The 26,526-nt window shown below is 38.6% G+C and overlaps 1 protein-coding gene across 1 annotated transcript in view; it reads right to left on the bottom strand.

Moving 5' to 3' along the window:
• LOC118006511 (maestro heat-like repeat-containing protein family member 2B) overlaps positions 1-26,526 on the bottom strand; it is a 63,457-nt gene that overhangs the window by 11,992 nt on the left and 24,939 nt on the right. The window contains exons 19-30 of the mRNA XM_034999194.1: positions 24,692-24,808; positions 18,925-19,032; positions 18,227-18,379; positions 15,745-15,771; positions 14,918-15,037; positions 14,624-14,703; positions 10,150-10,285; positions 9,960-10,055; positions 9,606-9,695; positions 9,123-9,243; positions 6,875-6,972; positions 4,717-4,869 (exon numbers count right to left, since the gene is read on the bottom strand). Of these exons, the coding sequence (XP_034855085.1) occupies positions 4,717-4,869; positions 6,875-6,972; positions 9,123-9,243; positions 9,606-9,695; positions 9,960-10,055; positions 10,150-10,285; positions 14,624-14,703; positions 14,918-15,037; positions 15,745-15,771; positions 18,227-18,379; positions 18,925-19,032; positions 24,692-24,808 (1,299 nt within the window). The remainder of the gene's footprint in view (positions 1-4,716; positions 4,870-6,874; positions 6,973-9,122; positions 9,244-9,605; positions 9,696-9,959; positions 10,056-10,149; positions 10,286-14,623; positions 14,704-14,917; positions 15,038-15,744; positions 15,772-18,226; positions 18,380-18,924; positions 19,033-24,691; positions 24,809-26,526) is intronic.

The raw sequence follows: 26,526 nt of genomic DNA on the forward strand, positions 1-26,526 counted from the left end.
AAAAAAAAAAAGAATGTTAGCCATGTACCCAAAGGCCTGTGCAAAAGGCAATGTACGGCAAGTGGTATATAGGATGTTCACAGGACTGATAGGGGAATCTGGGAGTAACTGAGGTCACTTTGGACGGATATCTGGTCTGAGTCTTGAAGGATATATAGCAATCTCAAAAGGCAAGGTGGAGATGGTGGGGGAAAGTCATCCTCGTCAGAAAGAAGAATACAGATAAAGATGTAAAATAAAAAAAAGCACGAGAATAGATAAAGCACAGAAGATTTTTAGAGCAGTGAAACCATTCTGTATGTTACTGCAATGCTGGATACATGCAATTATGTATTTGTCAATGCCAAGGTGAACCTTACTGGAAACTATGGACTTCAGGTGATAATGATGTGTCGATGTAGGTTCACTGATTGTAGCAAATGTACTACTCTGGTATGGGGTGTTGATAGTGAGGGAGGAGGCGTGTGTGTGGGGAGAGAGGTATATGGCTATCTGCTCTATTTTGCTGTGAATCTAAAACAGCTCTTAAAAAAATCTATATAAAAAAATAGCAGGAGATCATGAGCCCAAGCAAATATGGTGAAGATTTCTGGAATAGGAGAATGGTCTAGTTTGGAACACAGAGAAAATGAGGGTGATAAAAGAAGATAACTTGATAGAAAATATGAAGCCAGATCCTAGAGAAAACTGAAGGGCACCCTTCCAGATTTGGGTGTTAATTTGTGGGCACTAGGGAATGATATTATACATTTGGATTTTAGATTTGGAGAAGGGCAAGTCTCTCTGCTAAAGTAACTTTGCTTTTAGTAGATACTTCTCTTATTTATTTTGGGTAGACATTTTTAGGTTAAACAATACATTTCCTCTGAATTATAATTCCTTAAACATAAATATCTGGCAAGTATGATTACCACAGAGTCCCATTTCAATGATGTTAGGAGAGGATTTAGGTGCTAAACACACAAATACGACATTCCAAATTTATAAGCCTTTGATTCTTTCATGTTTGGCCTAGTGCTTGCCATAGTATGCACTCAATAAATATTTCTGGGGGTGCCTGGGTGGCTCAGTTGGTTGGAGGTCTGACTCTTGGTTTCAGCTCAGGTCATGATCTCAGGGTCGTGGGATTGAGCCCCACGTTGGGCTCTGTGCTCAGAGGGGAGTCTGTTTGGAGATTCTTTCCCTCTGCTCTCCCCCCGACTCACGTGCTCTTTCTCTCTCTCTGAAATAAATAAATCTTTAAAAAAATAAATGTTTTTGCCTTTAAAGAAGAATTAATACCTATTCTTCTGAAACTGTTCCAAAAAAATAGAAATGGAAAGAAAACTTCCAAACTCTTTTTATGATGCCAGAATTACCTTGATCCCAAAACCAAAAACTCTATCAAAAAGGAGAACTACAGGCCAATATCCCTGATGAACATGGATGCAAAAATTCTCACCAAAACACTAGCCAATAGGATCCAACAGTACATTAAAAGGCTTATTCACCCCGACCAAGTGGGATTTATTCCTGGGCTGCAAGGTTGGTTCGACATCTGCAAATCAATCAGTGTGATACAACACATTAATAAAAGAAAGAACAAGAATGATATGATCCTCTCAATAGATGCAGAAAAAGCATTTGACAAAGTACAGCATCCTTTCTTGATCAAAACTCTTCACAGTGTAGGGATAGAGGGTACATACCTCAATATCATAAAAGCCATCTATGAAAAACCCACAGTGAATGTCATTTTCAAGGGGGAAAAACAGAGCTTTTCCCCTAAGGTCAGGAAAACAGCAGGGATGTCCACTATCACCGCTGCTATTCAACACAGTACTAGAAGTCCTAGCCTCAGCGATCAGACAACAAAAAGAAATAAAAGGCATCCGAATCAGCAAAGAAGAAGTCAAACTCTCACTCTTTGCAGATGATATGATACTTTATGTGGAAAACCCAAAAGACTCCATCTCAAAACTGCTAGAACTCATACAGGAATTACTAAAGTGGCAGGATATAAAATCAATGCACAAAGATCAGTGGCATTTCTACACACTAACAACAAGAGAGAAGAAAGAGAAATTAAGGAGCCGATCCCATTTACAATTGCACCCAAAACCATAAGATACCTAGGAATAAATCTAACCAAAGAGGCAAAGAATCTGTACTCAGAAAACTATAGAATACTCATGAAAGAAATTGATGAAGACACAGAGAAATGGAAAAAGGTTCCATGCTCATGGATCGGAAGAGCAAATATTGCAAAAATGTCTATGCTGCCTAGAGCAATCTACACATTTAATGCAATCCCTATCAAAATACCATCCACTTTTTTCAAAGAAATGGAACAAATAATCCTAAAATTTGTATGGAACCAGAAAAGACCCCGAATAGCCAGAGGAATGTTGAAAAAGAGAAGCAAAGCTGGTGGCATCCCAATTCCGGACTTCAAGCTCTATTACAAAGCTGTCATCATCAAGACAGTATGGTACTGGCACAAAAACAGACACATAGATCCATGGAACAGAATAGAGAGCCCAGAAATGGACCCTCAACTCTATGGTCAACTAATCTTTGACAAAGCAGGAAAGAATGTCCAATGAAAAAAGACAGTCTCTTCAACAAATGGTGTTGGGAAAATTGGACAGCCACATGCAGAAGAATGAAACTGGACCATTTCCTCACACCACACACAAAATTAGACTCAAATGGATGAAAGACCTCAATGTGAGACAGGAGTCCTTCAAAATCCTAGAGGAGAACACAGGCAGCAACCTCTTTGACCTCAGCCGCAGCAACTTCTTCCTAGAGACATTGCCAAAGGCAGGGGAAGCAAAAGCAAAAATGAACTACTGGGACTTCATCAAGATAAAAAGCTTTTGCACAGCAAAAGAAACAGTCAACAAAACCAAAAGACAACCAACAGAATGGGAGAAGATATTTGCAAATGACATATCAGATAAAGGGCTAGTATCCAAAATCTATAAAGAACTTATCAAACTCAACACCCAAAGAACAAATGATCCAATCAAGAAATGGGCAGAAGACATGAACAGACATTTTTCCAAAGAAGACATCCAAATGGCCAACAGACACATGAAAAAGTGCTCAACATCACTCGGCATCAGGGAAATCAAAATCAAAACCTCAATGAGATACCACCTCACACCAGTCAGAATGGCTAAAATTAACAAGTCATAAAATGACAGATGTTGGCAAGGATGTGGAGGAAGGGGAACCCTCTTACACTGTTGGTGGGAAGGCAAGCTGGTGCAGCCACTCTGAAAAACAGTATGGAGTTTCCTCAAAAAGTTGAAAATAGAGCTACTGTACAACCCAGCAATTGCACTACTGGGTATTTACCCCAAAGATACAAATGTAGTGATCCGAAGGGGTACGTGCACCCCAGTGTTTATAGCAGCAATGTCCACAATAGCCAAACTATGGAAAAAGCCTAGATGTCCATCAACAGATGAATGGATAAAGAAGATGTGGTATATATATACAATGGAATATTATGCAGCCATCAAAAAACATGAAATCTTGCCATTCGCAACGACTTGGATGGAACTAGAGGGTATTATGCTAAGCAAAATAAGTCAATCAGAGAAAGACAAGTATCATATGATCTCACTTATATGTGGAATTGAAGAAACAAGAGGAATGCTGAAAAAGAAAATGTGAAGATCATGGGCGAAGGGAGGGAAAAATGAAACAAGATGAAACCACAGAGGGAGACAAACCATAAGAGACTCTTAATCTCAGGAAACAAACTGAGGGTTGCTGGAGTGGTGGGGGGTGGGAGGGGTGGGGTCGCTGGGTGATGGACATTGGGGAGGATATGTCCATGGTGAGTGCTGTGAATTGTGTAAGACTGATGAATTACAGACCTGTACCCCTGAAACAAATAATACATTATATGTTAATAAAAAATAAATATTTTTGAAAAAACTGGTTGGAGAGTAATTAGCACAGAAATAATTTCTAAAGGTCAGACATTGGAGAATTCTTTAATTTAGGGTGGTTGACCCTGGGATATGAGGACCATAACTTTCAAGTATTTCCCTTGAGGTGACTTCATTGAGTTAAAGATTCTCTTTCTCCTTATTAATCTTTGAATTGCTTGAATTCTGCTTCTGACCTCAAGGGAGAGAATAGAGCATCTCCATTTGGAGCTCTTAACCAAGCTTCCTGAATTCAAATCTTCTTCACACTAACTCTCCAGCTGGGAGCAAGGATTGAGGAGTTTCCCCCAATCAGTTCTCCAGTGATAGCCTTCCTTACCAGAAAACCAACCCTAAAGGTGTGTGGAAGAGCAGCTTGAAGAGTGGCAGTGGGATTAGAAACTCTACTGGCTCTTATTGGCTATTCCAAAGGAGATCCACACAGTCACCCTCCTCCTTACAGATAGATCTAACAATCCAGTTTTCCAGAACCCAAATGCCCTTATTCAGAGCTGCTGTCTCTGGCCAGAGAGCAACAGTTGGGCAAGTTTTGTTGTTGTTGTTGTTTTTTTTAAAATCACAGAATAGAGAGGCAATTGAAACAGGTTGAGACAAGCATTCAACATGAGCCTGGTTGTTAGTACATAACTTGGGTCTCTGAGGAGGCCTCCTGAGGCTGTGCATGCTCTTGCCTATTGCCCATCAGAGGACAAGCTGAGAAATGGCAACCAATGTGGCATTTCAGAAGTGTTAGAATTCTGCTCAGTGGTCAGACTGGCTGTCAGTTCACCTGTTCTTCCAAAGCAGCTCCATGTTCCTTCAGGATCACGATCATCCATATGCCACAGGCCTGGGTACAGGTGGAGTTAAGGCTCTCCAGACCATCCAGGGTTTCCTCCAGGAACATTAGAATTTCTTCAACTGGGATGAGTTTACTGACAATCTGAGAATGTATGCAGAAAGATTCATGTTATCAACCACCTCACTACATACAACATGCTGCTACTGTTTTAGGATATCGGAAACCATTGGAATTTCCAAACAGCTAACCCATGACTAGGGTATAGAAATGACAGAAAATACAAAAAGAGACATAGACATTACCCTGAAACTCTAGGCAGACTTTTCCTGGGGTTACTCTTTTATTATTTTATATTTATTGAATCCCAAGCCTGCTGAAGAAATTTCTTCTCCAAACTTCAAAGTTATAGTGTACCCCACAAGGGAAAAGTAATGTGTATGGTTTTATATGATTTTATGATATAAATTACTCTCACATACATTTCATATATCACAGAAATATGTCATGTGTCTTCCAAGGAAAAGCTAAGGCTTGAGAATGTAGGAAAATCAATCACCATGTACTAAGTGCCATGTTCAATACTGAATGTATCACAATATCCATGTAAGTATGAATTATTATGAGTTCTGTCTTTTGCACTTCCATGTTTCAAAATTAAGAGTAGTCAACAAAAGTTCTAGAAAATAAAAGCTTTACAATTTTGGTCTCTAAGTACAAGAACCATACAAATGGGTGACAGCAGTGTGTGTGTGTGTGTGTGTGTGTGCGCTAATGGAGGGCTTTGGAGTCTATCAGATGATGCTGTGTGCACTTGCTTGAAGCCCATTCTCCTCATTTAAAAAAAAAAAAAATGCATAACCTACCTCTCAGAGTTGTTCTGAGGATTGGTCAATGAATTCATTCAAACAGGCAGTTTGAATGAATTCCAGGGACATTGTCTGGGGCTTTAATCAAGCAAGATGGTCATGATTATGAGTTTGTAGGTATGAAAACATTCCTATTCACAACTGACTTCCCTCTGCATTAAGTGGCCCGATGACTGATATTTGGTAGAACTGTTCTTGAAAGGAAATTAATCCCTTTTCATTAGCAGGTGCATGTCTCAACCAGTTTGAGGTATTTTGATTCCAAGATCAAAGGACTAGACTGCCACGTCTGTTCTATGTAACGCCAAATGCTTGCCTGGGCTCCATACTCAGTGGTTACCTGTGTTTTTTTTCTTCTCACATTGGGATGGATGATGATTTAGGAAGAAAGGAAGGAAGGGGGCTCATGTTTCTGAGCACCTACTATGTATCAGACACTTTCTTAGGCATTTGACATATGTTCCCTCTGTGCCCCCCAACTGGCTTCTCTCCCTTATTCTGGTCACCTTCTTGTCATCTCTGCTGCTGCCACCTTAGTCCAAGCCACCTAATCTCACACCTGGATTCTTGAAGTTTCCTCCAAGCTGATTTTTTTTTCATTAATTTCACTCTTGCTGGCCTGTATCATAGTCTAAACACAGCAGCTAGATGACACTTTGGAAATATAAATCTGATCATATTCCTTCTTACAGACACACCACGAGCTTAGAAGGGGTTTTTACAAATTAGGAAGAGACACCTTGTCCTCAAGACAGTTCACTTCTCCCTGTAAGTATATGGTCATAATGACTGAGGGTAAGCGTTTTGTCTTTTTCTATTCTTAGAGCCTAGAACAATATCTAGCATATGGTAGGTGCATAGGGCATAGTAGGTGAATGAATAAATGATTAAATAAATGAATGAATTCATTGACCAATCCTCAGAACAACTCTGAGAGGTAGGTTATGCATTTTTTTTTTTTTTTTTTGAAATGAGGAGAATGGGCTTCAAGCAAGTGCACACAGCATCATCTGATAGACTCCAAAGCCCTTGTACCTTCTACTCCACCACACTGCCTCCCTCATCCTGAAGAGGGATGCTTGGTTCGTAAGATTTCCCCGAGTATGAAATGATCAGTAGCAGGTGTTGACTGGGCACATGTACCCAGGGTTAACACATGATAGGACAAAGAATGGCTAGGCTGTTGCTCTCCTTGGTAGTGGGGCATACACAGCTTACTCATTTGGAAATCAACCCAGAATCATCTTTACATCCCTCGGCCAGTCCTCCGTATCTATTACCTTTGCTATTTTAGAAGAAATGTTGATCTGGACCTGCACATTGTCACATTGCAACCCTTCCTGCAGACTCTGCAGTCTTTCCACCTCCAGGTGAGTGCCTAAAATCCACAAGGGGAGACAGATGCAAGAGTTCAAAGACCTGATAGGGGTTAAAGAGGTTGGCTATACTCTGACATGACCCTAATTCAGCTGCTGGATACTTTTAACAAATGCACGACGCCTGTCTGATGAGAGGGTGGGCGTAAGAGCAAACATATTGAGTAGTTTCTGCATGCTGGCACGGGGCTAAATCCTCTGCATACAATGATCTCATTTATTACTCATCAATATCATCTGAAGTAGATGCTCCTGATTTTGCAGACAAGAAAGCTGAGGCAGAGAGCTATAAAGCCATGTGGCCACAGTTATCCAGAGACTAAAACTAGGAGAGACAGAATTTGAGCCCTGGTCTGCCTGGCACCCATGCCTAAGCTCTCACTATTCTGCCACACTGCTGTCTCTGTTGGAGTTCCCTTTCGTAGTAAGCCACTTCTGGAAAAATGGAAATGGAAAGCTAACTATTGCAATAGGAACATCAGCAACTTTGCAACTGATTGTAGAAACCAATTAATAAACTCAGACCTAAACAGTAACCATTTTCTGTTTGCTGTTTGAATGTAGAGTAATTGTGGAAACTAACACCTGAACCCTTCTATGGAAGGCAGCCCAGCCCAGTAGAACACACAGACCTGGGCTCACAGCCCAGCTCTACTACTTTCTGGAGCTGGTAAATTTCTTAACTTCAGTGCTCTCATCTCAAAACTGAGTTTTAAATGGGTATTTAATTTAGCATCACACTAGTTACTTGTATTCAGCTGGTGTTTAATAATCATATTCTTTCTCTCTGTCATGCTATTTGATCTATCAAGGAAAAAAGTTAAAACAAATAATGAAGTAAGGGATTTTTTATTTTTTTTAAGATTTTTATTTATTTATTTGATCGAGACACAGCGCGAGAGAGGGAACACAAGCAGAGGTAGTGGAAGAGGGAGAAGCAGGCTTCCCACTGAGCAGGGAGACTGATGCGGGGCTCAGTCTCAGGACCCCAGGATCATGACCTGAGCCGAAGGCGGACACTTAACGACTGAGCCCCCGAGGCGCCCCTGGGATTTCTTATTAACAAAGAGTATTTGAGAACCTGAATTTTGTATGTTTCAGGAAAATGAAATACACTAAAGGAAGAATAGGTGGAACAATAATAGGATTGAAATTCCTCTCTTCCTATGAGTTTCCTCTCTGACACATTTCTTCTCTTACTGGGATGGCCCCTTAGTTCTTACTTCCTTAACTCTTTTTTTATTTTCTGGCTTGGTACAAGATAATGAATTATTTTCCCATATCCCAAAGGACTTTCATACCTATCTTGACTCTGCTAAATAGTTTTTTTTTTTTTTCTTTTTGACCAACTAACCAACCGCTCCCTTCCGCCCAACCAAATCCCACCTTTTGGTTTTAATATACTTTCCTTATGTGAATTTTAGAATTGTAATTATCTCTGTGCCTCCAGCATCAGAGAAGTGCCTGACACATGGAAAGAACTTAATAAGCATTTTATGAACACCTAAAAGAAAGAGGAGTGGAACACAGGTGTGAGATGGCGCTAAACCTAGACCAGAGTTCCTGGCCTGCCAGGGCTGCACAGAAATGCGCATGCACAGTGCAGGGCCATTCTCCGGAAAGCACCTGCTGATTTAAACTGGACCCAAGGCCCTGATTCATTGGTTTCAGCCTGAGACTAGGTTTTAAAATTCCTTACATTTCCTGATATTGCCACTCCACATATACTTGGACGGTAGACGAGGTCTTGTTCTGGAAGCCGGAAAAACCTCCACAAAGTTGTCTCTCTTAGAGAACTTTGAAAATCACTTAGCATCATAATAATAGTACAGTTTCCTCCTGAAGAAATCCACGTGATAGAGGAGGCATTGTTAATACTCCCAAGTGCCCAGTGATTTAAATCAAAACATTTCTACCTACCTCAATGGACCTTTATGATGCTTTGGTGTTATTATCTTTATTTTTAAAAATAGAAAAACAGAGCCATTGGGGAAAAAAGATCCAAAAGAGAGACAAATTCTGTGACATAATGAAGGCATTAGAACGCAGAAATGGCTGAACTGGGGAGAGAGAGAGAGAGACAAGGAAAAACCAAGAACAAGAGAAAACAGGTATCTTCTCTTCATTTGTGGGCTTCTCATCTTTCCCTCACCTTTTATACAGAACAGACCAATAGTGGAGCTGGCAGCCGCTTGACGGATGGTGGGCAGGGTGTCACAGGAGTGAGGAGCCAGGAGGCCGAGGAGTGAGCCAATTTTAAAGTTCTCTGGTGCCTGCAGGATAAAGGAGACCCCCAAAGTGATGGGGTGGCTTGACAACATCCCAGGATAGTCCCAACAACACTGGATGTGAAGTCCCTTGTTTTCCCCCTAAAGGTCCTTAGAATGAAATTGAATCTTGAACCTTCCCTTTAAGGGCAGTGGAAAAGTGAGCTAGGGAGCATGCAAAGGCAACCAAACAGTTTAATCCTACTTGCCACACCCTGGGGTTCTGAGATACCTCTTAGGTGGTTTTCTGGGAAGCACTCCATTCTGGGACTGGAGCTCCATCATGCAGGGGCTGTGGATTCCAGAGGCCTCCAAGATCCCTTTTGTTAGCAAGCAGTGAAATCTATTCATTCCAGGGGATTACTTACCTCAATATCATTTGTCAGCACTTTTGCGGTGATCTGGAAGGCTCTTTCTCTTTCCCAATCTTTTTGTGAAACAAGCCACATTCGGAGAAGCTGTTGGTCAAAGAATAAATGTTCTTTCCTTAGTACTCCTCATATTCACTCATTCCCATTCTCTGGCTCTTGCTCTTTCTCTGTCTCTTATAACAGGGTGCTCACCTCCCACAAATAATGCTTAAGTGGACTGGCCCTATGTGACGGGTTAAATGGGTCAGGCTGCACAGCTCCCTGTGAAGAGTATGAGGTAGAGTCTGGAGTGTTGCCCTGCAGCACAAATGAGGGAATGTGGGAATCAGTTTGAGCAATGGCCCGACTCACATTGAACATTTCTTGGCAGTCCTCTGCTTTCACGTTATCCCACATCATGGTCTTCAGCAGCCTTCCTAGAGCATCCATGGATCGTTCGTAGAGAAACTGCAATCCAATGTGAGCATGAGCGTCAGGCTGAGGCAGGAGGGTAGAGTCCCACTGTAGCTCTTGATTCTACTCAGGCCTCACCCCCACATACATTAATGTGCTCCTTGTCCTTATCTGTCTCGCCTCCATCTTTGAGTTTTTCCAGAGGTGGCAGGGGAAGCAGCCTGCGAATATTCTCTTCAAGAATATTTAGGTGGTCATTTAGTGAGAGCTGAGGTTTCAGTTTACTGAAATGAGAACCATGTGGAGGGATGGGTATTATGAGGACAAGTAAAACATAGCTCAGAAGAGTTCCCAAGAACTGCCAACCACATCTGAGGGGGTCAGAAATGCTTGCTGACATGTTGGAATGTTGAGGGAGATGGTGACAGAAGTAGGGAGAGGTTGGGGACATAGAATCAGACGGTATTGGTGCGCACAGTCAACATGTCTCATTTCTGATTTATTAGAGTGATAAACAAATCATCACTAGCTTTGTGTTACTTAGCCCTTTATTATAGGTTCTGTGATAACATTAACCTACTTGTTTTTTCTAGTGCTCATGGGTTTTGTGGGGAGGGGGTGTGGGGGGAAGATTCTAAGTTTGGAGCTGTTTTATCAATTTCATATGTCTTCTCATGCTATTAAGGAGTGTTACACATACTGAATGTACTTACAGTAAAGCGGCTGGAATCTTCCTTCCCCCCTCCCTCCTTCCTTCCTTCACTCCCTCTCTTCCTTCCTTCCTTCCTTCCTTCCTTCCTTCCTTCCTTCCTTCCTTCCTTCCTTCCTTCCTTCCTTCCTCCCCTTATTTCTTCCAGCCATTTACTATAAGCATCATGAAGATATGAACAAACCTAGACATAACTTGGAAAAATGTTCAATAAACATGAAAATCCCCATTTATTATTTAATAAATATAAATATTATTTAATAAATGTAAATCAAGACAATACACTACTGCTTGTCAGCTATCATATTAGCAAAGAAATTAAAAATGATGACATGGTCAGGGCAGGGGGAAATTGGTTCTCTCATAGGGGAGTAAAAGTCAGTACCAGCTGAGACAGGTCTATTGAAAGTGTTAAATATGTTGATATAAACCAAACAGTCTTTTCATCTGGCTGACTTAAAAAAAAAATCAACTTATTGAGGTATAATTTATGCACAACAAGCTGCATCCATTTAAACTGTGCAATTAAATGAGTTTCACACCCATGAAACCGCCACTATAATCAATATAGAACATCTAGATTTTTCCTTATGCCCCTTTGTGGCTCATCTCTTTCTTCACACTGGCCCCAGGCAAACGCTAATTGGTTTTCAGTCATTAGAGATCAGTTTGCAAGTTCTATACGTGTTCTGTCCAAATGAGGGTAGCCACCAGCAACATGTAGCTATCCAGCACCTGAGTGTGGCTAGTCTGAATTAAGACATGCTGTAATTATAAAATACACTGGATTTTGGAGATTTAGTATGAAAAATCATGTAAATTATCTCATCACCTTTTTAAATATCAAATACATGTTGAAATAATAATATACTGAATATATTGGATTAAGCAAAATAATTATTAAAATTACTTTGTTTCTTTTTTTACTCTTTTAAAAGTGACTACTAGAAAATTTTAAATTACATATGTGACTTGCATTCTAGTTCTACTTGACAACACTGTCTTAGAGCCTAGTTAATTCTTAACTCATCTTCAAGATTTATTTATTTGAGCTTTCTTCAAACTTCACTTATCTTTGTAAACATGGCAACCTGTGCCTTCCCTTATGTTGGTTCTTACTACATTTTGGAGAAATTAGGTGGGTATGTTTTGCATCTATTTTACCCAGTAGGCAAGGCCATATTTTGCTCAGGGCAAGGCCATATTTTGTTAATGATTATCCTTTTTAAATCTATCTCCATGCCTGATACGTGGATGACACTGAATAATATTTACTGAACCAAATTGTCAGCTTTAATAATTAAAGTTCAGAGAGCACTTTTCACATAAAGGTGTTCACCAAAATATTATTTATAGTTTTAAAAACTGACAAAGCAAGAGGAGGTTGGTTAAGTAATATGAGACATATCTATACAATAAGTTATTAAGCAGTTATTGAAAATGCTGTTTCTTACCTCAATATAATAAAGGCCATATATGAAAAGCCTACAGCTAATATATCAATGGTGAAAGACTGTACATTTTTCCTCTAAGATTTAGAGGAAAATTTAAGATCAGGAGCAAGATAAGGATGCCTGCTTTTGCCACTTTTATTCAACATAATACTGTAAGTCCTAGTCAGAGCTATTAGGCAAGAAGAAGAAATAAAAGCCATCTAGATTGGAAAGGAAGAAGTAAACTATCTCCATTTGCAGATGACATGATCTTATACATAGAAAACGCTACAGTTCACAAAAAAATTATTATAATAAACAAATTAAACAATGTTGTAGAATACAAAATGAGCACACACAGATCAGTTGTTTCTATACATTAACAATGAACAATCAAAAAGGAAATTAACAATTCCACTTATAATAGCATCAAAAAGAATAAAATACTTTATTTAACCAAGGAAGCAAAAGATTTGTACACTGAAAACCATGAAACATTGTTAAAGGAAATTAAAGAAGATACAAATAAATGGAAAAACATCCCACGTTCATGGATTTGAGGACTTACTATTGTTAAGATACCCATATTACCCAAAGCAGTTTATAGATTTAATGCAATCCCCAAAAAATCCCAATGGCAGTTTTTGTAGAAATAGAAAAATCCATCCTAAAATTCATATGAAATCTCAAGGGATCCCAAATAGCCAAAATCATCTTGAAAAAGGACATGGTTAGTTTCCATTCAGGTCATGATCTCAGGGTCCTGGGATTCAGCCCCATGTGGGGCTCTGAGCTCAGCGGGGAGTCTGCTTGAGATTCTCTCTCTCTCTCCCTCTGCCCCTCCCCCTGCTCGTGCACTCTCTCTCTCTAAGATAAATAAATAAATCTTAAAAAAGAAACCAGAAAAAAACAAGTGTTGGCAAAAATATGGAAAAATTAGAACGCTTATGCCGTGATCATAGGAATGTAAAATGGTATCACTGCTATAAAAAGAAGTATGGTAATACCTCAAAAAATTAAAAATAATAGAATTATCATATGATCCAACAATCCTACTTTTGGGTATATACTCAAAAGAATTGAAAGCAAGGTCTAGAAGAGATATTCATGGACCCGTGTTCATTAGCAGCACTATTCACAGCAGTCAAAATATGAACACAACCCAAGCATCCATTGGATGAATGGATTAACAAAATATAGTGTACACGCTATATGGAATATTATTCAGCCTTAAACAGAAATGAAATTTTGACACATGTTGTCACATGGATGGACATCATTCTAGTGAAATAAGCAAGACACAAAAAGAAATACTGCATGATTCCATTTATATTAGGTAACTGAAGTATGTAATTCATAAACACAGAAGGTAGAATGGTGGTTGCCAGCACTGGTGGGAGGAGGGAATGGGGAGTTTGTTGTTTAATGCGTATAGAGCTTCAGTTGTGCAAGATGGGACGAATTCTTGAGGTTGATAGCATAACAATACGATTGTACTTAACACTACTGAAATATACACTTAAAAATGGTTAAGATGAGGGGCGCCTGGGTGGCTCAGTTGGTTAAGCGACTGCCTTCGGCTCAGGTCATGATCCTGGAGTCCCGGGATCAAGTCCCGCATCGGGCTCCCTGCTCGGCAGGGAGTCTGCTTCTCCCTCTGATCCTCCCCCTCTCATGCTCTCTGTCTCCCATTCTCTCTCTCAGATAAATAAATAAAAAATCTTTAAAAAAAAAATGGTTAAGATGATACGTTTTATGGGTATTTTACCACAATGAAAATATTTCTTTTAAAACAATGAAGAAAGAACAATGTTGGTGAAGAATTGGTAACAATGGGGGAATATGTAAGGAGAAGTAAGGAAAAAATAGGATGCACAGCCATACGTAGAGTAGGTTCTCAGCTCTGTACTTAACATGAAGAATTAGGTATAAAAACTTGAAGGACGTATACCAAAATGTTGAAAATAAGGGGTGATTTTTATTATTTTTTAAAAAGTTTTTATAGTTTCCAAGTTTTAACTATGAATTTATATTTCTTTTACTGCAGGGGGAAATATTATTTTAAAAATTTGGTTAAAATCATTTCCTTCTGCAGGTTTATTGCTACTAACCAACTAAAATATGATTAGGGCTTTCATAAGTTTTTAATGGGAATATTAAAATTTGCCAAGGTCTAGGAAGAGAAATTTCCTTCTGCACAGAAACTTCCATCCTCCTGTATCAATAAATCTGACTCCTCTGAGTAGCTCTTTATCCCTGTCAGTCATCGAAGGGTCGGCCTCTCAGTCAGTTCTGTAAGTTTGAAAAGAGGGAAAAGCCCCTATTTGAGAAAGAGAAAAAAAAAACAAACCCATTGATGAGCTGTGTTCAATTTGGGGGAGGGTACACTGGAGTATCCACTGATTGATAAGTCAGTTGATCAGAAGGAGGATTTTGGGGAGGAAATATTTTTTTAAATGAGAGCAAGAAAACTTTTTTACCTGAGGTATCTGATGGCGATTAAGGCTTTCCACCGAACAGGGCTAGCTAGAGAGTCCAGTGGCTCATCCCTGATGAATTTCTGCAACACAAAGGGAGGAAAAATTCTAGAAACGATTTGGGGGAGTTTCCAGATGCAGCTGCAGCCCCATTGGACTGTTGGGTGCCCTTTGTCCATATAATGGCAGAGATCTGTTACCTGGGACTAGCGCATTGTACCCATTTAAAAAAACATAGCTCTGACTTTCGGTAACAGACTTTTCAAGATCTTGCTCATGTCCTCTCTGCACACTTACCAGCATGTAACCCAGCAGCACCTCCTTGTAGGAGAACTTGAATCCCTTATCCTCAGCATCGTGGACAGCAATACCAATCTCAGTGATAGTTCTTGTGAAACTCATTTGCAGATCCATGTCCTAAAGCAAAATGATTCACAGTGCAGTCCAAAGTCTTGGGTTCCATACCTGGTTCTATAAACCCAGTTCTTGACTTAGGGTTGAACTATGTGCCCAGACAGAAATGAGAATTGCTGCTTCTTTTGCTATCTCTACCTCAGTCTGGGGTCAAAGTTGCAGGGAAGTTAAAAACCAAGGTCAAATTCTACTCCCCCCACCCAATCCCTGTCCCCCATAGACTGAGGTTCTATACAGCAGTGGCTTTCAAACTTTTTGGACCATAAACCACACAAATTTTAGGAAACAGTTTACATGCACTATATATAGATATAACATTATATATATATATAATAAGTGAAATGAAAGTTTTATGATACTTCTTATTGCCAAATGCAATGTACTCTTCTATTTCTCTTTTATTTCATTACAAAAATTTGCTGGTTGTGATTTATTAGATCTATTAGACTAATTTCATGGTCTTCTGGTGGGTCACAGCGCGTAGTTCTAAGAACACTGCTCTAGGTTACAGTATAACTCCCAAGCCACCTGGAACCAAATATATCTCTCTGTTCTGTCCTGATTAGTCTCAGGGATCCTGGTTTCAGGATCGGATTGATTAGTTGTATATTGGGATCTTTTCCTCTGGAATCAAACCAAGAGGACATCTATGCCTACTGCATTTCCAGGGAGCATGCTATGTATTGAAATATATCAAATATATTGCATACCTTGCTCATCACAGACATGCCCAGAACCTGCAAAACCAAAGGCAAAAGCAGATACTAGAGCAGCAGTTAAGAGTTCCCTCCACCAGCGAAAAGACCCACCCACCAACCTGAAAACAACAGCTAAGCAGGACACTGAGTCTTGCTAAAGGGCGGGGGCTGTTCACTTCTTCCCCCATTTCCAAAATGAGACCCTGTACCTTGGCAGACTTTTTCCCCAGGTGAGTCTAATCTACAGAAAGCAGCATAAAGAAATCAAGCCTTTGGGTTTCAAGCCTCATGATTTAAAGAGGTTCTACCAGACTTTGATAAGAATAAGTGTAGAGGCTCTTGGCAGAAAGAGCAGTGAAAAGCTATAAAATGAAAGTTAATGGGGCAGCTGACTTTGGAACTGAGATATAGTCAGTTCTGCTATGATGCTTGCCTTGAAAAATGCAAATTTGTTTCAGTGAAATTGATATGTGAGTAAATACTTCTAGTACATTCTGAATTTTGTGTTTGCTTATGCACAGTCTTGTCCATGACAGCAAAAGGTGAGCTAGCTGAACTGACCCATGTAGGAATACTCACACGAACACCTCAAACATGCCAACTGGTTCAGTTTACCATGGTATGAGCTGTTTCCCATTCAAATCTGCCATTCTAGCTGTCTGTCTGATTTCAGATGACCTTTCTTCCTTATCACCATTTCACAATCAACTTGTAACTTTCCCAAGTGAATTCAGGTGTTTTTCAAGAAAAAATGCCATATTTTTTTGTAGTATTTATGTACTTCTTAGATGGATTTTAAAATTAGATTCCAGGGGCACCTGGGTGGCCCAGGTCATGATCCCAGGGTCCTGGGATCAAGCCCTGCGATGGGCTCCCTGCTCCATGGGGAGACTGCTTCTCCCTCTCCACCCCCACCCCCCTGCTTGTGCTCTCTCTCGCTATCTCTCTCTCAAATAAATAAATAAAATCTTAAAAAAATAAAATTAGATTCCTATTTTTTATATGTCCTTGATGGGGTTTTTGAACGTTGTGCCCCTCCCCCATTTCTCCGTAATCTGTGTGCTTTTTCTTGTACTATCTTGTGCATATGTTGTGCTACAGAAGAATTGACTGTACCTTGAAAGTGTACAGTCATCCTTATCTAAGACATCTTTATCTCCTTTCCTCTTGTATTTTTATCATAATTTTCCTCAATGATTGACTAAAAATTAATATAACATGAACCATCTTTTTCTCAATTATGTTTTTGGTTTTCATCATTGCTTATCAAATTTTGGGTACATCAGAATCACCTTTTGAGGAGCATGTTAAAAATACAGATTCAGAGATCCATCCCTGAAGACTGTGATTCATTAAGGATCTCTATTTTTAACAGGGCTCCAGGTAGTTCTCATGCAACCGAAGTGTGAGGATCACTGCCCTATTCCCTTCCACCGGCATACACTTACATCTGTGATATCACGAGTTCTCTATGATTCCATTCTTATCACATACACCCATGAATAAATTTCAAGAACAGATTTACCAAACAGGTGGTGTGTGGAGAACACAGAAGCGGAGATAAGGGAGCATAAGGTACAAGCCCTAACATCAAGGTGCTGACAATCTAATGTGGGAGCAGATGTGCACGTAATCAGTAAAAGCTTCTGAAACCTGGCTATGGATAAGTATCACTTCTAAACCTCTTAAAAATACAGATGTCAGATTCCAACCCAGACCAACTGAATCAATCTCCCTGAAAAATGGCTCTGGGAAGCTGTACTTCAAACTTGATTCCAAGGTGATTTTTAGGTAGTTAACCTGGTACTTGTCAGCAAAATGGCCAAATTGACAATATATCTAAAGCACTTTATTAAAGATATATAAAGTATTATAGGGGACAGAAATGATCAGATGAATTCCAACTCAGTTGTGGGGTTCTGAGGCAGGAATATTCCTGGCATATTTGAGGAACATCAAGGACAGGAAGGGTGACCGGTATGAATGTGTGTGTTGGGGAGTGTGTGAAATGGTACAACATGAGGTAGATTGAGTAGGTTGATTAATAATGTATTTTTATTCATTTAAAAATACATGTATTGCACTTATTATTCATGAGGCACTGTTTTAGGTGGTTTATCTATACCATGTAAAAGGTTAAACTACCATTAATAACACTTCAGAGACTATAACAGGGAAGTAATGAACCAGCTGCTCTATAGTAGTACTGGAGTAATTATTTGAAGTTCAAACTTGGGGGAGACTGCTATAGGTACTTGGTCTAGGAAGGTATCATAGGCCATGAACTACCCAAAGCCTTAGACAAGAAACAAATTGCCTGGCCCTGTTTCATAATGCATTTTTCTGTTCTTTTATGTTCTCATCTTCCAAACATACCAGATGTTATCTTGCCTTTTGTCTGTATCCTTTGAGCATGAATATTCCCAAGAGGTGAGCCCCTCCAAGGTTTAGGAACCCCAGCCCGGAAATCAAGGCACCCTGTGCTGGCCGTTACCTGAGAGCACTGGCCATAAAGAAACAGGACTTGGGAAACAATGTCTTGATCAAGCCTGGTGAGGAGTTGACCCTTGGGAGCATGGAGGGCCACGGCTCCATAGATTACCATGACATCAGTCTTGGTCAGGCTCTTTTTCCCAGAAAAAATACCCTGAAAGAGAGACATGAAAATTATGACTGAAGGTGTTTCCTTTCCTCCATGTTGCTTCCTAGTCCTACGGACCACGACAGGGATTAAGAAATGGGACTGAGATGATGAAAATTAGTCTAAAACTGATACTCTTGCTTGGTCAAATTTAAACACCTGAGACTGTATTGTGGATCTATTGGGCTTTAAAAGAGGTCCCTGTGAGAAAGCTTGGATTAATTTTTATTTATTAAATCCCTTTCCTTCAGGGAAAGCAGAGTGTACACGGTGGAAACTGGCCATGAGACCTGAGCAGCTGGTAGAGGGACAAAACTAGGCACACAGAGAACTCCTTAGGACCTTCCAGATCAGCATTAGTGACAGAAACTGGAGTAGACCTATTAGACAGCTGGTCATTCTACAGGGTCTGGGCTTGGGCAGTTCTCACCTGTAATAAAGACCTGGGGACAGGAACAAGTATGATATGGAAAAGGATGTTTACTGAAGGAACCAGTGTCATTTGCCCTCGCTCTGACCAAAGCTTTGGGAGAGAAGGTTATTCTTTTTACCTTACATCGATTCATGAAAAACTTTTCCCGATCTTGGAATGTTTTAAGAACTTTTAAAACAGTATCCAAGTGGCTCTCAGCACAGTATCCTAAAATAGATGTTATTCCCTAAAGTCAGAAAAGATAGGAGTTTTGAGTTTAACCATTCACTTATTCAACAAATATTTAGGAGTACCTGTTATGTGTCAGGCACTCTTCTAGGTGCTGGGGACACAACAGTGAACAAAACACACCAAACTTCCCATCCTTGTGGTGTGCACAATCAGGGGAAGTGACATTAAATAAACACATAAATTCAGTAAACATGTAAATATATAGTATTTCAAGGGTGACACATGCTATGGAGATAAGGAAAACAAGGAAAGAGAATAGCTGCTGCAGGTTAGGGGGAGTTCTCAATTTACATAGGGCAGCTAGAGAAGGCTTTATAAACAGGGTGACATTGAGCAGTGCTCTGAAATAAATGAGGGAGCAAGTCAGTGGACTGTGTGGGAAGGAGAGTTCAAACAGGATGGGGAAAATGGTGTTAGAAATAATGCCAAAGCAATAAGATAACAGAACATCTGACAAGGAGAAAATAAATAACATAATAAAAAAAAGGTTTCAAAAGTTCTGTAAGTCTAGTGGTTTCTGAACGTTTAATATGGAAGAAAGGATCCTCTAAACATCTCAAAATTTCTGAGGAGAATGTATAACAAAATACACTACAATTTTTTTTTTTTATACTAAGTGGTCTTTATTAGTCTGGGGAGCTTTTCTTTTCTTTTTTATTTTTTAAATGCACACACACTATCCACATTCACATACATTCTGCAGCCTAGTTAGGGTAAGGAATAGGCAAAATTGCTTTGAAAAAGCTCTCCAGGTTATGCTTATGCTTTCTCTAGGTTGAAAATCAATGGTATTTAAGGTTACTTTCAGCTTGTAAATTCAATGATTTTTAAGTTTATGATCATACCCTTAAGTTAAAAAGTCAAGGTCAAAATATACTAAAAATACTTTTATTAAGGATAATTGAAATTCATTTTCAACATTTTTACAAACCCAGTTAAATAAATGAAACATTGATCCTGGGATGCTGGTTCAATATTCACAAATCAATTAACATAATACACCACATCAACAAAAGGATAAAAACCACATAATCATTTCGATAGATGCAGAAAAAGCATTTGACAAAGTACAACATCCAAAGTACAACAAAGTACATTCAGAAGGAACATACCTCAACATAGTAAGACCATATATGAAAAACCCACAGCTAACATGATACTCAATGGTGAAAAACTGAGAGCTTTTGCCCTAAGATCAGGAACCAGACAAGGATGTCCACTCTCACCACTTTTATTCAACATAGTACTGGAAGTCCTAGCCACAACAATCAGACAAGAAAAAGAAATAAAATGCATACAAATTGATAAGGAAGAAGTGAAACTTTCACTATTTGCAGATATACTATGCATAGAAAATCCTAAACATTACCAAAAAACTAGTAGAACTGATAAATGCATTCAGTAAGGTCACAGGACACAAAATTGGTATACAGAAATCTGTTGCATTTTTATACACTAATAATGAAATAGCAGAAAAAGAAATTAAGAAAACAATCCCATTTATAATTGCACCAAAATAATAAAATACCTAGGAATAAACTTAACCAAGGAGGTGAAAGACCTGTACTCTGAAAACTATAAAACATTGATGAAAGAAATTGAAGATGACACAACTGGGAAGTTATTCCATGCTCATGGATTGGAAGAACAAATATTGTTAAAGTGTCCATACTACCCAAAGCAATCTACAGACTTAATGAAACCCCTATCAAAACACCAACAGCATTTTTCACAGAACTAGAACCAATACTTTTAAAATTTGTATGGAACCACAAAATACCCTGAATAGCAAAAGCAATCTTGAAAAAGAAGAATAAAACTGGAGGTATCACAATCCCAGATTTCAAGATATACTACAAAGCTGTAATATTCGAAAAGTATAGTGTTGGCACAAACATAGACAAATAGGTCAATAGAACAGAATAGAGAGCCCAGAAATAAATCCGTGATTATGTGGTCAATTAATCTTTTGACAAAGGAGGCGAGAATGGTGCTGGGTTGAAGATTATTTGACCATAGAGTTGAGGGTCCATATCTAGGCTCTCTGTTCTGTTCCATTGGTCTATATGTCTGTTTTTGTGCCAGTACCATGCTGTCTTGGTGATCACTGCTTTGTATGGTGACTAACATAACATAATTAAATTAAATTAAATTAAAAAAAAGAATGGTGCTGGGAAAACTAGACAGCTACATATAAAAGAATGAAACTGGACCACTTTCTTACACCATACACAAAAATAACCCAAAATGCATTAAGGACTTAAATGTGGGACTTGAAACTATAAAAATCGTAGAAAAGAGCAAAGGCAGTAATTTCTTGGACATTGGCCATAGCAACATTTTTTCTACATATGTCTCCTGAGGCAAGGGAAACAAATGCAAAAATAAACTATTAGGACTACATCAAAACAAAAAGCTTCTGCACAGCAAAGGAAACAATCAATAAAACTAAAAGACAACCTACAGAATGGGAGAAGATATTAGCAAATGACATAACTGATAAAGGGTGAGTTTCCAAAATATATAAGGAACTTACAGAACTCAACACCCAAAAAACAGATATCCAAATAAAAATGGGCAAAAGACATGAACAGACATTTCTCCAAAGGAGATATACAGATGGCCAACAGACACATCAAAAGATGCTCAACATCACTCATCAATCATCAGGGAAATGCAAATCAAAACTACAACGAGATATTACCTCACACCTGTCAAATAGCTAAAATCAAAACCACAAGAAACAAGTGTGGGCAAGGATGTGGAGAAAGGGGAACCCTCTTACACTGTTGGTGGGAATGCAAACTGTGCAGGCACTCTGGAAAACAGTATGGAGGTTCCTCAAAAAGTTAAAAATAGAACTACCCTATGACCCAGCAATTTCAGTACTAGGTATTTACTCAAAGGATACAAAAATACAGATTTGAAGGGACACATGAACTCTGATGTTTATAGCAGCATTATCAACAGTAGCCAAATTATGGAAAGAGCCCAAATGTCTATTGACTGATGAATGGATAAAGAAGACGTGGTATACATATAATATTACTCAACCATCAGAAAGAATGAAATCTTGCCATTTGCAATGACGTGAATGGAACTAGAGAGTATTATGCTAAGCAAAATAAGTCAGTCAGAGAAAGACAAATACCCTATGATTTCACTCATATGTGGACCTTAAGAAACAAAACAGATGAACATATGGGAAGGAAAAAAAAAAGAGAGAAGGAAGCAAATCATAAGAGACTCTTAATGATAGAGAACAAACTGAGGGTTGATGGAGGGAGGTGGGTGGGGGATGGGCTAAATGGGTGATGGGTATTAAGGGGGGCACTTGTGATGAGTATTGGGTGTTATATGTAAGTGATGAATCACTAAATTCTATACCTGAAACCAATTTTACCATATATATTAACTAACTAGAATTTAAAAAATGGAAAAGGAAAAAAGAAAAAATAATATAATACTAAGTAAAAAGTAAGAAGTCAGAACTTCTGCTAAAATCCATCTATCAATGATATCAAAGATAACAAACAGTCCTTTTCTGAATACAGTTTCAAAGCAGCTACATTCCATTGCTCTTTTAGTAAAGGATCATTATCCAATTAGAGTTGGATACAGAAGTTGGTTCCTGGAAACTATTCACGTTAACATCAAAGAGAACCCATGACTTGCTAAAAAATGTCTGGCAAGTCAAAACATTTCAACTCTTCCCAACTCCTCCCCCACCCATGTATATTCAGGTATAGAATTTGGGAAATATAAACCAAAGAACATCAATGAAAAACCAAAAATCATCCAGAATCCTCCACCCAAACATAATGACTACTTAATATTTGGTATATTTCCTTCTAGTTTTTATAATTGTAAAAATTAGGATCACTCTCTTTATTCAGCTTTGTATCTTCATGTTTTTCACTTAATATTAAAAACACTTTTCCATGTTGCTAAATAGTTTTCAAAAACATGACTTCTAATGATGGTGTAGTATTTCATGGATGATACACCATACTCATTATAACCGTTTCCCCACTGTCAAACATTTCCAATATAATAAATAATGTTGTGATAAATAAATGTCTAAATCAATTAAAAGAAAAAGGAAAACAGAACTACCCTACAATCCTGTAATTGTTCTACTGGAAATTTACCCAACGAATACAAAAACACTAATTTGAAAGGATATACGCACCATTATGTTTATAGCAGCATTATCTACAATAGCCAAATTATGGAAGCAGCCCAAGTGTCCACTGGTAGATGAATGGATAAAGAAGATGGGGTATATATATATATATATATATATATATATATATATACCCCATCTTATTTACATACATATATATGTATGTATGTATATATATTATATATATAATATATATATAATGAAATATTACTCAGCCATAAAAAAGAATGAAATCTTGCCATTTACAACAAGATGGAGGGAGCTAGAAAATACAATGCTAAGTGAAATAAGTCAGTCAGAGAAAGATAAATACCATACCGCTTCACTCATATGTAGAACTTAAGAAACAAAACAAATGAACAAATTAACCAAGGGACAAAAAAAAAAAAGAGGGAGAGAGAGAGACAAACCAAGAAACAGACTCTTAACTATAGAGAATAAACTAAAGGCTACCAGAGGGGAGGTTGGCCATCTATATGTCTTCTTTGGAAAAATGTCTATTCATGTCTTCTGCCCATTTTGTAACTGGATTATTTGTGTTTTGGGGTGTTGAGTTCTATAAGTTCTTTATATATTTTGGATACTAAGCCTTTATCAGATATGTTATTTGCAAATATCTTCTCCCATTCTGTAGGTTGCCTTTTAGTTTTGTTGATTGTTCCCTTCACTGTGCAGAAGCTTTTTACTTTGATGAAGCCCCAATAGTTTATTTTTACATTTGTTTCCCTTGCCTCAGGAGACATATCTAGTAAGAAGCTGCTATGGTTGATGTCAAAGAGGCTACTGCCTGTGTTCTCTTCAAGGATTTTAATGGTTTCCTGTCTCATATTTAGGCCTTTAATCCATGTTGAATTTATTTGTGTATGGTGTAAGAAAGTGGTCCAGTTTTATTCTTTTGCATGTTTCTGTCCAGGTTTCCCAACACAATTTGTTGAAGAAAATGTCTTTTTTCCATTTGATATTTTTTTTCTTCTTTGTCGAAGATTAATAGACCATATAATTGTGGGTTCATTTCTGGGTTCTCTATTCTGTTCCACTGATCTATGTGTCTATTTTTGTGCCAGTACCATACTGTCTTGATCACTGCAGCTTTATAATATAACTTGAAGTCCGGAATTGTGATGCCTCCAGCTTTACTTTTCTTTTTCAAGATTGCTTTGGCTATTTGGGGTCTTTTGTGGTTCCATAAGTAAAGGGGTTTAAGAGTACACATCATGATGAGCACTACATTATACACTTGAAACTAATATAACACTGTATGTCAAGTATACTGGAATTAAAATAAAAAAACCCAAAGCATTGATATTTAAATAAGGAAGCATCATTTTCTGAAAAATTCTGTTGGATTATTATCAATGTATCCATGGATTCTTGGTAAGTAAGACATTGTCATAAGACCTGTCAGTGGCTTTCCAGATGGAATTAATTATCATCATCATAAGAGGAAATTGAGAGAAAGGGGTCCCACCTGTCGCTGATCTCCCAGTTGGTGGGGAGCAATCAGAAATTCCTTAATCTGTGAGCTTACAAAATCTATATCTTGGCAGGATGCTAAGGTGGTTCCCAAGGCTTTCCAAAGGAATTTCTAGAAAACAAAAGATAAGCAACAGTATGTTCAATGTTGGAAAGAAAAACTCCAATGAAAAGTGGAAAGCATTAGAACAGTCATCCAAAGGAAGGAAATTTGGGTGATTTAATGACTACTTACTAAACATGTACTTCAAGTATTATCTCTTCCTGAAAGTGTTTTCTCCCCCTGCCTACCCTCCCCAGGCTCTGTCCTTACCTGTGCTTTTTTGTATTCCTCTATGCCTTGTGTCATGCCATTATAATACCTTTTACTTCATAGTAACGCTCAATTTTCTTATTTGTCTTTGTGCTCAGAATTTCAGTTCTCCGTAACAGAGGGTCTTATTGATTACTTTCAGTGTACAGTTCCTGGTAGCTAATAAATGCTCAATAAATGTTTTTAGAATACACATGTCAATGAAAATAAGGTTATTTGAAGATGATGTCATCAGATAGTCTCAATCTCTGAAGTATATTAACTTATTTTATAGTTTAGGAGATTTAACCTATAATAGTTTTGAGAATAATACTTTGTAAGTTCTACTATTATCTCTCTCTCAGGAGTAGAGTGAGTTGTCTAGAAGTGCTATAGAATGGTGTCCAGGGTGAAGGAGAAAAGTCATACAGGAACTTTTACATACATGTTGTGTCTTTAGCAAGGGACTCTGAGTGAATTGGGGAGGAAAAACTCCCAATGAAAGAACACTGGCAAGAGAGTATGTGGGAAATCATTCTGTGGCTTCCACATCCCTTAGAGTTGGTGAGAATGTTGGATTCATTATGCTAGCCCTAACACAGATACTTCTGTAATGTCCAGATGGAGAAAAGGCAAGCAGGACAGACATGACTTCCTCTTCTCTTTCATTATGAGCTATACAAGATTTAGAAGTTAAAGCTGAGGGAACAGGGTAGCCCAAGAGTGACTTCTGTTTGAACACCACAACACATGCCTGGATGTAAATATGTGTATGTATATGTGTGTATACACACACGTGTGTGTTACATATAGATAGATCTATATCCTGTGGAGGTAAGATACAAGGAAAATATTCACAAGAGAAGATACTTGCCATATGGCTAGAAAAATGAAGTCATGAAGTCCTAATTTGTTTTCTAAGACTCAAATCATTTGTAGCTATATAATATCAGATTGCCATCTCCTTATTTAAAATGTCCATCTTGTCACACACAGGAGAAAAAACTGGCCAGTTGCCGGTTTATTCCAAGGACTCTGCAGGGCTTGAAGGATTGTAGTGATTGAGTGATCATTATGGATCAGAAGGAATCTATGGCACAGGAGGAAAGGAAAAACTGGTAGCCACCGGGAGAGTTCAATTAGTACACTCAGGAGAAATTGTACAGATCAGTCCAGCTAGGGGTGAGCGGGGTACCCAAGGTGACAGAATAGGAGAAACAACTGACCGAGGAAGAATCTGATGAGGCAGCACCCATTGCACTCTTGGGTTTCCGGGCAAAAGGCCCCCATGATAATGTAACTATGATGAGAAAAACTGTGTACCACACAGGAGTAAATATTACTTAGGCCTAAAGCTGCTAGAGTCCACTTAACCCCACCTTGGAGGAGGGACAGGGAGAGCCTAGAAAAGTCCTGTGCTGCAGAAAAAAACCCCGATGTTACGAAGGGCACTTTTGTGTAATGGGTTGGCCTCCAGTGCCCCCAGTACTGTTGAGCTGTTGCCTCTTGGCTGATGTTGGTCAGATTCAGTGTCTTGT

The sequence above is a fragment of the Mirounga leonina genome, unplaced genomic scaffold (genome assembly GCF_011800145.1).
Source record: "Mirounga leonina isolate KUSES-001 unplaced genomic scaffold, KU_Mleo_1.0 Mir_97, whole genome shotgun sequence".
In the NCBI taxonomy this organism is placed as follows: Eukaryota; Metazoa; Chordata; class Mammalia; order Carnivora; family Phocidae; genus Mirounga; species Mirounga leonina.